Source organism: Pezoporus flaviventris, unplaced genomic scaffold (genome assembly GCF_033815535.1).
Source record: "Pezoporus flaviventris isolate CSIRO_AGI_PZ_B2104156 unplaced genomic scaffold, CSIRO_AGI_Pfla_v1 ptg000013l, whole genome shotgun sequence".
Taxonomy (NCBI): Eukaryota; Metazoa; Chordata; class Aves; order Psittaciformes; family Psittacidae; genus Pezoporus; species Pezoporus flaviventris.
In genome coordinates, this window is record NW_026892561.1 from 19,072,478 (window position 1) to 19,085,104 (window position 12,627).

General features: G+C 37.3%; 1 protein-coding gene across 5 annotated transcripts in view; it reads right to left on the bottom strand.

Moving 5' to 3' along the window:
- Positions 1-12,627, bottom strand: part of RALGPS2 (Ral GEF with PH domain and SH3 binding motif 2) — a 117,695-nt gene that overhangs the window by 19,091 nt on the left and 85,977 nt on the right. For all 5 annotated transcript variants that reach the window (XM_061452015.1, XM_061452017.1, XM_061452016.1 and 2 more), the window contains 6 exons: positions 11,459-11,596; positions 10,483-10,573; positions 8,307-8,374; positions 7,514-7,649; positions 6,524-6,675; positions 383-437 (listed from right to left, as the gene is read on the bottom strand). In XM_061452015.1, the coding sequence (XP_061307999.1) occupies positions 383-437; positions 6,524-6,675; positions 7,514-7,649; positions 8,307-8,374; positions 10,483-10,573; positions 11,459-11,596 (640 nt within the window). The remainder of the gene's footprint in view (positions 1-382; positions 438-6,523; positions 6,676-7,513; positions 7,650-8,306; positions 8,375-10,482; positions 10,574-11,458; positions 11,597-12,627) is intronic.

The following is a 12,627-nucleotide window of genomic DNA, read 5'->3' on the forward strand; positions in this document are numbered from 1 at the left end:
AAAGGGACAAAGAACAGATGAAGTAATTTGGGGAAAGTGAAAATTAAAAGCAGATAGGTCATATGAATATCACACAAGACACACAAATATATAAAACCAGAAAAATCATTTGGGGGTTAACAGTACTCTGGTTGAGCTTTTTAAAAGAATGTGTGCAATGAGTATGCACCCAATTAGACAAAATCCCTGTTAACTACTAGTGAGCAAAAGGTACATGTCTACTGCTTTACCAGATCCAGTGACGTTACTACAGTTATTAATATTCTTACATACAGAAAATCTCTAGATCACTAAAATAAAGCAACATTTTCAGGACTGAGTGAAAGACTGTAAGTAAGGTCTAACTAGAGAAATGCAGGGTTTGAGTGGCAGTTTTTCTTACCTCTCAAAAGCAGGCCAGGAGGTCTCTTCACTGAGTTCAGAACCATCACTGCTACCTTGAAAAAGAATGAATGATAGTTTATTTCAACATCTACGATCCATCTATTTCACTTCTGTCTGTTTCTACTCATTTTATTTAAGATCAAATGTATAAAAACCACTTCACTAAAACAGTTCAATGAAAATATTTTGTGATTTGCTTCAGGAATTTCACATAAACTGAGGTAGAGATTTGAAGGGACAGTTGCACATTAGGAAGCTGAAGGAGTGCTAATAAATGGGAAAGGCACTTTCAAAATTTAAAGAACATCCTAAATGCACATTTGTCTGATTAATACAAAAAGCATTTAAAAAGAAAGGTCACTTATTTTAAAAATTCTTTAGGAACACAAACATTGTCATGACAGAAGTGCAAACTTTTAGTAATGCAAACTCGTTGCTGACTCTTCAACACATTAAAGGCTCTCCTGGTTTAGAAGCCCTGAACAATTTTTTAAAGCTATCTCCCACTTACTGTATCAGATCACAACAGTATTTTTTCCTTCTGTGCTTCACAAAGTAATTCAACATTTCTGCAAGTATTTTTTATTTTAAAAAAGTAGACAAAAACCACAAAATCCAAGTATCTGATGTAGCCACTCATGGCAGGCCCGTAAAGAACATGCTAACTTTACAAGTATAGTAAATTCTAACAGCCTGAAAATTAGTATTTAAATACAGGCATAAGGCAGTTATCTGTGAGTGTCTTTACTCCACTGACTGTATAAATTTATCAGCAGCCATTCTAGCTTAACAAGGCAGGTGAGTAAAAACTGGCTATAAAAATAATCACAAGTTCTGTTCAGCACAGTTTACATCTGACCAGCAACATGGTCTCTTCAAACAATTAACATCATTTGGGGATGAAAAGACAGAACCATATGTGAGAGAATCCAGGCACAACTTTAAGCAGGTATTTTGGATAAGACCTCTGAGCTGACTGTTTCTGAAGAAGACTGTTTGAAAGAGTATCTTCTAGTACTGTGATACTTTCAAGAGGTGGAATGACAATTAAGACGGTAAGTTTCAAGCACGATGATTTCTTAGAGAGAATCCAGCACCCTAGTCTGTTGTAAAGACATGAATGAGTTTCTTGAGCCATCTGAATACCAAGGAGTAGAAATAAGAGAATGGCATGATCAGGAAGTGAGCAACTGATGCTACTATCTCGTGCACTTGCATCATACTAAAGCACAGACTGCATTATTCTAAGCAAATGTAGTACTCCAGTACAGCATGGCCTTGACTGTTTCCAAGAAGGCCTGATCCACACCTGCCGAAACAGAGAGGCGCTCCTGTTTGTTTCTACACTGTCTTGGTTGTTTCTGTGCTGTACTTGCCTACTGTCATAGTTTAACCCCAGCTGGCAACTACACACCACACAGCCCCTTGCTTGCTTCCCCAGACAAGAGTAAAAGTGAAAAGACTCCTGGGTAGAGATAAAGACAGTTTAATAGGTAAAGCAAAAGCCATGTGTGCAAGTGAAACAAGAAATTCATCCACTACTTCCCTTCAGCAGGCAGGTGTTCAGCCATCCCCAGGAAAGCAGGTTACATCACAAAAAGGTTAGCTGGGAAGACAAATGCTATCACTCTGAACATCCCCCGCTTTCTCTTTCTTCCCCCAGCTTTATACTGAGCATAGCACCATATGGTATGAAATACCCCTTGGGTCAGCTGTGTCCCGGCTGTGTCCCCTCCCACCTCCTTGTGCACCCCCAACCAACTCACTGGTGGGGCTGTGTGAGAAGCAGAAAAGGCCCTGACTCTATGTAAGCACTACTCAGCAATGCTAAAACATCCCTGAATTCTCCACGCTGCTCTCAGCACAAATCAAAACATAATCCCATACTAGCTACTATTAAGAAAATTAACTCTATCCCAGGGAAAACCAGCACAACTACTCATGTATTCTGTAGTAATTCTGGCTCAAAGGGACCTTGAGAGGTCATCTGATTCAACATTCTGGTGAAAACAAACCTATATATTGATCATATCGCTGAGGGCCTCATCTAGTGATGTTCTTCAGGGAGGCAGAGTCTACAGTTTCTCTGAGTAACCTGTTACTGAGTTTCACAACCTGGTTGTAAGAAAAGTTTTCCTTACAGGTATTGAAATTTTCCTTGTTGATACTTGGAGCAGTCAATCCTGCAAAATGATGCAGTAATTCCCATTTCCCTAGTCATCCAGCCAACGCTGAAGTTATTAGGGACACTCAGAATCTTATTTATTTCCTTAACACTGCACAGACTTAGTTTTATATTAACAGGGATACAACACTGTACAAAGTACTCTAAATGGGAAGATTTAGAAGCCCGTGTTCCTTTCTAAAATTGCAAAACAATCTAGAGCAAAAGAGCTGACACCATCTTTCAGAAAGTGATAATCCTTGTTAGAACATCAGTATACTTATAAAACTTGAACTAATTTGGGGGATTTGTAACAAAAAGTTTCATTTAAAAAGTTTAATATATACAGATTTTGCCAATTACACTTTAAAAAAAAATGTTAATTTGCAAAAAAGTGGGCCAAACATCAGTTATTGATATTTGTTGATGCTTACACAGGTTTTAAAAGAATTGTAATACAGACCTAGAAAAGGTTAAATTTTAGAGTTTGACTAGTCCTCTAACATCTATATAGACCACCTTTAACAGGAGATTTTAGATTCTAAAAAACTGTAGAGGATTTTTTTCCACAACAGAAGTTCTCATACTAAAAAAATCTCTTTCCCCAAAAGAGTATACATTACATCCCTCCCTTCAAAACCAAACAGAGGTGAAAAGAGCTGGTTTTAACTTGGTAAAAGTTAGATGTCTAGCCAAATTCTGTTTAAACATTAAGTGCACTATTTGACTATCATTTCATCTGGAAATATTTCATTCATTTAGTGCTTTAAAAATATATCACCTTCTTAAATTTTTCTCAAGTATGCACTCAATATTTGAGTTTTTCCAAGAACCTCAAGTTGGTCTTCAGGTTAAACTTTCTAACAAATCCTATGTAGCCTAAGTCCCTTCTATTAAAAAATGTTCTACACAAACGTTGGCTTTATGTAAGAAGCCATGTGACAAACCACTATCTTGCTAGTTTTCTTTATTGCTAATAAGATTTTAGATTTCTTGTTCAGGATTTTAAAAAGTGTATCAGTGTTGTGCTTATTACTTAACGTGAAGGCTTTTTCCTACCTCAGGAATAACAAAAATGATGTTATCTGAGAAGTTTCAGGATTGTTTACACAGAGCCCTAGTACCGCAGCTGAATACAGACATGAATTTTCTGTTTGCACTGTAGATGCATATAAATGTATCTATGCAGGAGCCACACAAACAGCATACTACTAGGTTCCTAGTTATGTGACAGGGAATGCCTGTATCATCGCATACCCCTGGTCATGGATACCACGGTCATGGTACCATGACCAGGGGTATGCGATGAAAGTCTGAGGATGCTGAACATTTAACACAGGCTTCCTTTATCCAGAAGTTGGTCCTCAAAGTTAAACAGGTGTTAATATAAACAAACCAACCCAAAGAATTTAAAAACTATTCAGACTAAAAATTCTTTCCCTCTTCTCAAATCTGTAACTGACACTCTCTTGGCTACAGTTACACGGTGTTTCCAAACCACTAGTAACAATAACTGGTGACTGACCTGGTAGAGCTTGAAATTTAAATGTGTAATCACAAAAAAGTGGCCAAGAGACCTGAACATGAATTGCCATAGCACAATATAGCCCAGCTAACATCACAGAGATGGACTCCATGACCTAAAAGTTACGTTCTGCCTTGCTGAGTCTATGACCATACCAAAAATCCTCATTATATTCTATTAGTTAGTTACCATTTAGCTATTGTACAGTAAAGTTTAAATAGCTCAACTTCGGCTTGCTAGTTAACTAAGAATAGTGTGAAGACCTGCAAACGACCCAAGCAAGATAATGTTAGAGAATCAACACAAACTTTTAATACCATCACTGATAACGAGTTTCATTGTGAAAGACAAACAAGAGCAAATAACCAAATGGATAAAGATGGGGCAGAAACAGTGTTTCTGCAACTATGTTAATTGCAAAACACTCAGAGCACATGCCTTGGACCAAACAACACTAATAAGGATTGGGGAAGCAATAGTGTGCTAGAACTGTATATCCCTCTTCTTCTCTCAAATCCAAGCACTTACATCTGCAGTTTTAACCTAAAGTATTATCCAGCTTTTATATTTACCCTATCATTAATAGGGCAGTAGAACACAATAGCAAAGCAGGGTATCCGCGTTTAGGCCAAGAGGCAGATATCTATATACTCATTTAAATGGAATGTAAAAACCTCAAACATTTCTTCTGCCTGAAACCCTACCCAAACTTTGATCTTCTGATGCAGATTGTTGGTGAATCAGTCCTACACACCTGAACAGTACACTACAGGGTAAGAAATCAAACAAACATTGGCTGTGTAGAGCTCTTCCTTACTGTATAGGCTGCCAAAAACCTGAAAGTAAATGCAAATAGTGTATACCTACACCTATACTTTGTTTATTTAAAGAGAAATATAATCCCTTGTAGAATTCAACTGCTTAAAGATGGTGACTTAATAGAGGAATTTATTGGAATGCTGATATTCTTGTACACATTTTATGCCATCTTAGGTCTGAAAATGTTTGTACAAAGGTACTTTCTTACATTAACTCACATCAATTTAAAATACCTTTGACTCTGCAGCATTAATTTCTTTGATTGCATTAGAATAAAGACAGAAGTTATTCTTAAGTGGCTGGAACATTCAAATGAAAGCAAATGTTCAAGAGCCTTAGTTTCTCCAGAGCTTTCATCCATATCATTGTAGATTAGGAAAAATAAGCGGGAGACAAGAAATAGTTTGAGTAAAAAAACACCCCGAAGTCAGAACACCCTTTAAAAAGCCCCAACACCTTCTAAACAAAATTACTTTGAAACCCATACGTTAGGTGCTGTAAGAGGAGAAAAGTCACACAGAAGCAACATATGAAAAGAGGGGTCTATTTTACATTGCCCCTTTACAGCTTTATTTGGATCAGTAGCCATTGTAAACAAATTCATGTTCAGAAAAGAAATCCAGTAACACAGCTAAGACACATTGTTAGAAATGGTGAAAATACAAAACTTCCGAGAACATTAATTGAGCTGAACATTGCTGCAAATATACTTCAGAGTACACTTAAACAAGAACACTTGAGAAGTGTAAGAAAAAACAGAGGGCATTACAAAAACATGTATTCTGATGAAAAACATGAATAAAAGTTTCAAGCTATTTCTGAGTGGAACCACCATCTAATAAAAGCATCTTAATTTACCCTACTTTTAGGTGAGAAGGTGACAGCAGACTAATACATCCAGGAGAATGCATGTGTAGGTGGTTCCCTCAACCCAGCCAAGAGCAATGCTAAGACCTCAGAAGGGCAAACTTGCTTTTTTGAAAGAGTGCATATAGTGACCTCACCAAAATGAAGGGATCACATAACAGAGTTACTGATAGCAAGTAGGGGGAGTTCTCCATGAATTTTCATTGCAAAGTAAAAGCATCCATTCCAATTTACTAAAAGCATTCTGAATTGTCAGCACAAAACCAGATATATTTTCAGCAGTATTCATCTGTATGTATCTCCATGTGTTATCTGTCAAAAGTCTGAGACAAAATAACGTGGGGATATAAGATCCAAGTCATATAACCTCTTTTTAGCCACCCACCTAAGATAAGATGAATCATATCTTTGAAGATATCAAAATCTCTATGTGTTTATAAAGAGTTCAATTACAGCTGTCTAAATTACAGAAGTCTAAAACTTAGAAGAGACTATTTCCTCCTATTACATTCCTGAATTAAAGAGAACATTTCCCATCTGATATTGTATATACAACTGGTCAAATGTCAAGAAAAAAATCTGCTTCTTTATAATTTGTCAGTTCATGCAGTATAAATTATGCTGCCTTTCAGCTATATTTCTCAAATTTGTTCTATAACAGAACTGGTATTCTAGAATACTACTTCTCTTGTACAATCACCAACTACTTACGCTAAAGCTTTTTAAAAGACTATGTACTGCACAGGTATGTTTACAGTTCCTACCTATTGAAATTCCACTAGAAAGGGTGGAGCTTTCTGCCTGCCCTCGGGATGGGACATGAGGCTCCATGACACTGTCATCCAGTAGATGCCTTGGTCCCGCGTTGGGGAATGTTGCGCTTTTAAATTCAGCTGTATTCATTTTGTGTATGAAACTAGAAATGAAAAGGAGTAAAACTGTTACAGCGTTATCTTTGATACATTTCACAAGTTGTTGTTTTAAGATCCTGAAGGGTTCCATGCAGTGTGTTCCAAATACCAATCTAAATCATCACTCAAGTCATAGATAAATGTGCATAAATTACATTATCTATAGGGATTGCTAAGCTTAAAATTGCACAGCGCTCTTGGAGATAAGAGAAAGTCAGGAGTACTTTAAAAATTACTTTCAACATCCTAAGATATTTTTGTCCCTGTATAACACATACGTAATTGAAATTTAGAAATGCATTCTAGCTCAATAAAGGTAAAATTACACAGTACAGCATACGTTAAGACATAAATTACTAAATAGCTACAACCTTGTATTTTGTAAGGAGGATGAGTCAATTAATGATTTAATGATCAAGGTATCAATTAGAAGTACACCTATATAGAAAAAAAACCCCTGAAGCTATTGCTGTACAAAGTTATATGAAGTCTACAAGAGAGGTCTCACCTTAAAAATACTATTAAAGCAATTATTTCAGTTTGAATTTGAAAGAATTATACTGGCATTCAGTTGCTATAAGTGACAGTTCTGGCATTCATAAAAAGCCTATTTTGGCTAACTCATTGGCTATTCTTATCATCATAACAGCTGCACAGTCTTATTTTGATGAATTCTCTTTGGCTGGGATACTGCCATTATAGTTCTGAGCTTGCTCTCTTGCCGCAAATTGGTCTTTAAGTGAAGTATTGTGTACAAATAATGCTACTTTTAAGAAGTGCTGCTTTTGTATTGACGGGCTAAATCACAAAACTTAGGGTTTTCAGGTTAAATGAAATGCTGACTTGTATCCCAAACTGTGACATTTCCTATGTCCATGCGGTATCAGGTTCCTGGGTGAGGGGGGCGTTGGTGGTAGCAAAGCTCCTTCAGCTGCAACATTTTTCCGTCTACTTTGTGGAGACGCTCCAACTTCAGAGCCTGGGAACAAAAGAAGACATTACTCCGAAGTAACTTGAAAATTACTGTCAGGTTTACTTCTCAGAACATTGTGGAAGAGAAAAACTTCCTAAACTCAATTGGTAAGAGATAGCCAGTAATAAAACTTACTGGCAGATTGATAATTAAATGCCCTGTACTTCACATTTTTTGCACAGGATTAAAAATAAACACACTTATTTCAAATAGACCATCTAGGTACAAGTATTTTGTAAGTCCTAAAGGCTGCTGCATTAGCTATGTTGACATTAAACAGGTCCCACTGATTCTGTTTTGAAACTCCTGCCTTCAACCACTTTCAGTACTGATAAAAATAATGTACATTTTTGGAAGCATATTATACCATGAGAGGTTTATATGAAGGCCTTTCTGTCTAGATACAATGAAGAATGACTATTTAACAGCCCGTCACTCCAAATGAAACTAACAAGTTAGTGCCACAATATATACAAGAATCTAAAAAACTGACTCAGTTCCTTGAAAGAATTTCTTGACAGATCACCTTTAGGCTTTTTATTACAAATATATACTGTTTATACGTCACACTTCTTTATTAGCCTCAAGCAATACTTTCCACATTCGCAACTCAAATAATGCATTCGACAACCTCAAGTCTTCTCATGTTTATTAAGCATTTACCTACTAAATCTTCTCTGGAAGCAGCAGAGTGTGGGGTGCTGGTCCCTGGTTCTATCTTTAATGAAAGTCTGCATTAAAGAAGCATTAAAAATTACTTTATCAGGAAATAAAAGCAAAGAAAAGTAAGTTTTTGAAAAATTAGGGGTTTTAATTTACAATTGAAAGCTGCCTGTCTGTAATTGCAAGAAACATTATAAAGTTAATACAAACTTTGCATGGCTATCTTTAGCACACACTATTTCCAAATACTCTTTATTTTGGTAGAAAAAAAACAAACCAAACCAAACCAGACAGACATACAAGGGCATAATGTAGTAAATATGCTTATTACTTTGGTTCATATAGACTATGACAGGCTTGTAATATCATGCTGAACGAGGACTGGACTCAAGAACAAAATGTTGGCTACAGCACTGCCCTTTCAACGTCTTCTGCATCAAGGAGCCTGACACAGCTGGCACAACCAGCCAAAGCAGCCAAACAGCCACCAGTTGCTGCCTTCACCCTCTGTGAACAAAAGCTCTACCTGAGCTGTTAAAAAGGTGTGGCAAAGTCACACTGTGGGAGGAACAGGGGAAGAGGCTACCGCATTGCATTGGCGCCAGCCTCCAAGGGAAACCCAGACACACAAGCTAGAACCTACATGGCCCAGCAACCTCTAGCAGACACATGAAAATCAGTGATTATACCACTACTCTAGCATAAGAACTGGAAAGAATACAAAGTATACGACTGCTCTCCCCACCTGACCGCAGCATTTATTTAGTTAATAGAAAAAATCAAATACAAAGTAAGTGCTCTAGAGTGCTGGGCCAAGCCTTTTGTCTTTACTGGTCTAAAAGCCAAAATCCTTTCTTTGCATTTTGGAAAATCCATTAACTTGACTGCATCCATAATTCAAGCTTTTCTTAAACAGGCACTTTTAATGCCATTGCCAACAGCACCACAAAGAGGACAGAGTCCAGGAGCAAAGAACTCCCAGAAGATCAAGCATACCTTGTCCACACAGTTCACACAACTAGAATCTTTGAAATTAGTGAGTTGGGAAAACCATCTACTTTATTTTGGGGAGAAAAAGTTTAAAATCTGACAGCTCCTCTCCCTCCCCAAAATCAGGGTACAGAACATTTTAGCAAAAAGGTAAAGCTGGATGCTTGCATATGTACATGCAGAGAAAAATTTACAAATCTTAGAAGGGAAGCTAAGTGTCTGAGCCCCTGTTAACTTTCTTTGATAGAAACTAAAAGGTCCCCATTTGCTGCCTTTTTGTAAATTCAAGGTATTAAATGGTAAAGCATATCTGTTCCTCTAGCGTGCGTAGCCCTCCCACCATTTGAACGTAGCTACACAAGCAACCAATTCAACACAAGTGAGGTGACAAACTTCTCAGGCAGGCAGGATGGGAATGGGTGGGGAACCTCCTCAAGGAGATCAACCAATGAACAAAAACTTTCTTCATATGCAACAGATTTTTTAGTTTTTTTCCTATCCTTAGGGCTTGTTCCTGTCTCTTGCCAGAGATTTACATCTCCCAGTTTTGCTGGATGCCAAATCACTTAATGCAGTAATAATCTTCTAATTAAGGAAGTAGAAACCTCTTTTTTGGGTGGTATGATGGAAGGAATGGGGTGGGGACACGGATGGTAATTCGCCTCTCAAAAATCAAGTGCTTATATTTTACTAACACTGTATAACCCAATCAAGGAGAAAAAACATAAAATGGAAGCAAAATACATATGAAAGTGAAAGCCTTAAGTCACCCTCAGTAACAACTTGGGACTGGAACACACAGATGACTTTATTAGGATGAGAAATGACCCAAGCTATCTCCAATCATGGGATCCATCTTACTGACTGAAAAGTGTTACATGTGAGCTGGAAGTACGCAGTCTTCATTAGTGAACACTGAAAGAGATCTGCAGATCAAACCAACAGAGCAAACAGACCTGAAAGCCAGGGCTTAATGCAGTCAGGCATAGAAAAGGAAGGAGATATGCCATCCAGCATGCTGAAAACTGTCTTGAGCACAGGACCCTGCTGTAACCTCCCTACTTGCAACTGGTGCATCTGAGACACATAATCCCCTGGTACAAGTGCAATCTTAAAAATTACCGCCTTTCTGTTAAAAAAGTTACTTTATGATGAGCTACAGTCAGTTACAGCATTTCATACTTACTTGTAATTGTCATCTTCTACAAACTTTTGCAGTTCTTCTATGTACTGAACTGAGTTCAAATATTTTTGGACATGAGGCAACAGAGGAATATCTGGAGAACATATGACATTCATTATCACTGCCCCATTCATTGGTAAGCATATTTTCCAGAAATTATTTTAAAAGAATCAGATCTCTTGCCCTTTTATGTGAGATGGAGATACAAACTACAGTCCCCACTGATGTTGCCATTTTTCACAGCAATTCCCATGCATTGAGCCGACATCCATAAAGCCAGGTATGTATCTCCCTTGAGCTGCTCTACTTAAGACAGCATATGTAAGGGAAAAGTGACAGCGTGCCTTTGGCCAAACTAAAGGCCCAAACCTGGAACCTGAAGGGTTGTATCTGAGGACTCCTTCATGGCCCGCATTATCATTATATTGAGCTTTTAGTGAATCCACAGTCCTGTGCTAATTCACATTCCACCATCACAAATACAGGCTTACTAAAAAACTATTGTGATGAGACCACCTTTGAAGGAAAAATACATTATCTGATCTATGAACAGAACTATAAATGCCCAAAAGACAAGCCGAACATATTTTGTTATCTCTAGTAAAAGTACTACTCCAAAAGCAATCCTAGTATTTTAAGAACTCACTGAGTCATAATATCATGAAACACAGGGATACAAGTTAACGACGTACTTGTAAAACTACTGTTAAGAACAACATATTCCACATTTTCATCAGAAAATATGTACTGCAAGAATGCGTGTAACAGAAGGGTAATTTTATTCTGTTCCCTCACACTGATGCTCTGTTGTAACCAGCAATACCAGAACAAACTTAAGACTTTTGGGCTGAGAGAGTGAGGGAGAGCATTAACGGCATTCAAAAGGGTTAGGCCTTCCTTACACTGCATTACAGAAAACAAATATTAAAGCTTTTGAAGTTGTTCTCTTTAATACTGAGATATTTACATACTAACTTACCATATTCACACGACTGCTGTAAGTCTGAGATAATTCGAAGAATGTTGTTCATTAAATTTGTTCTTTGTTCGCTTTCCAGAATGCTCCCTGTTGATGGGTAGGCAGAGTCAATATATGTCAAGTCTGACAGGTAAATACCTGAATAAGATTAGAATGAAAAGCTTTAGTGTCTCACATTTAGCAGAAAAAAGCCTCACAAACAATATTTTGAAGAACTGTTGCTTTCACTGATGAATGCTCATGCAGGTTGACAACAGCACTGCTTCAGAACAGAGTTCATTATTTACCTGAAAAATCATTTTCAGAAGATCTCCGAGAGCCTTCAGACCTCAAACAGTAATAATGCTTGGACCTACAGGAAAGTGCATCACCTTGCCACCCATGTCTGGGATTGAATTTGCATTCTCCTCAATCACTCAGTCCTTAGTTTTTTCAGACTTGTCTCAGTTGTATTTGCAGATACTGAGGGTGTAAAGTACAGCTAGGTTTCTGTATGCAAGCTTTCATTCTCTGCATGACTAAATCACAGTGGGAGGCAGAGAGGATCCTTTCTTCCTGCATCACACTCGGCATGTACTAGCTGACTTTGTCTCTAGCAGTGTAATTATTTCTAAATCTAACAGTAATTGCAAGGCCATGATCAACTATTCATGAAGCAGATCTTCTGCTATATAACCAAATAATTATTACTTTGACAAATATGAAGCATACTAAACGCACAATGCTAAAATACATCATCAGAATTGCTAAAGATTTTAGGAACTCTATTATTTCATTCCTCCAATTCAATCAATAACAGCAGGAAAATTCGTATTATCGATAATCCTTCAGGCTGAATAGAAACTTAAACTCAACTTGCAGCAACATGCAAAAAATTAACTATGCAAAAAGTGCACTCATTGAGATGTGGTACAAATCCTGCAGCTCTAAAGATCCAACAGCCTTATAGATAAGCCTCTTCAAGTCTTCTATCTGCTTTCTTCCCTACAACCATTGTAACCATACTACTCTTTCAATCCTTTGATCATGTCAAAAGGAAACTCCTCCTCCTTACATACTAATGCTGTAGTCAAATTGTTTATTTCAAATCCAAATGCAACTCAACTTCTTTAAATTCACTGAAAGACAATCATTTTTGTCTCAGCTAAATGAAACATATCCTGACCAAC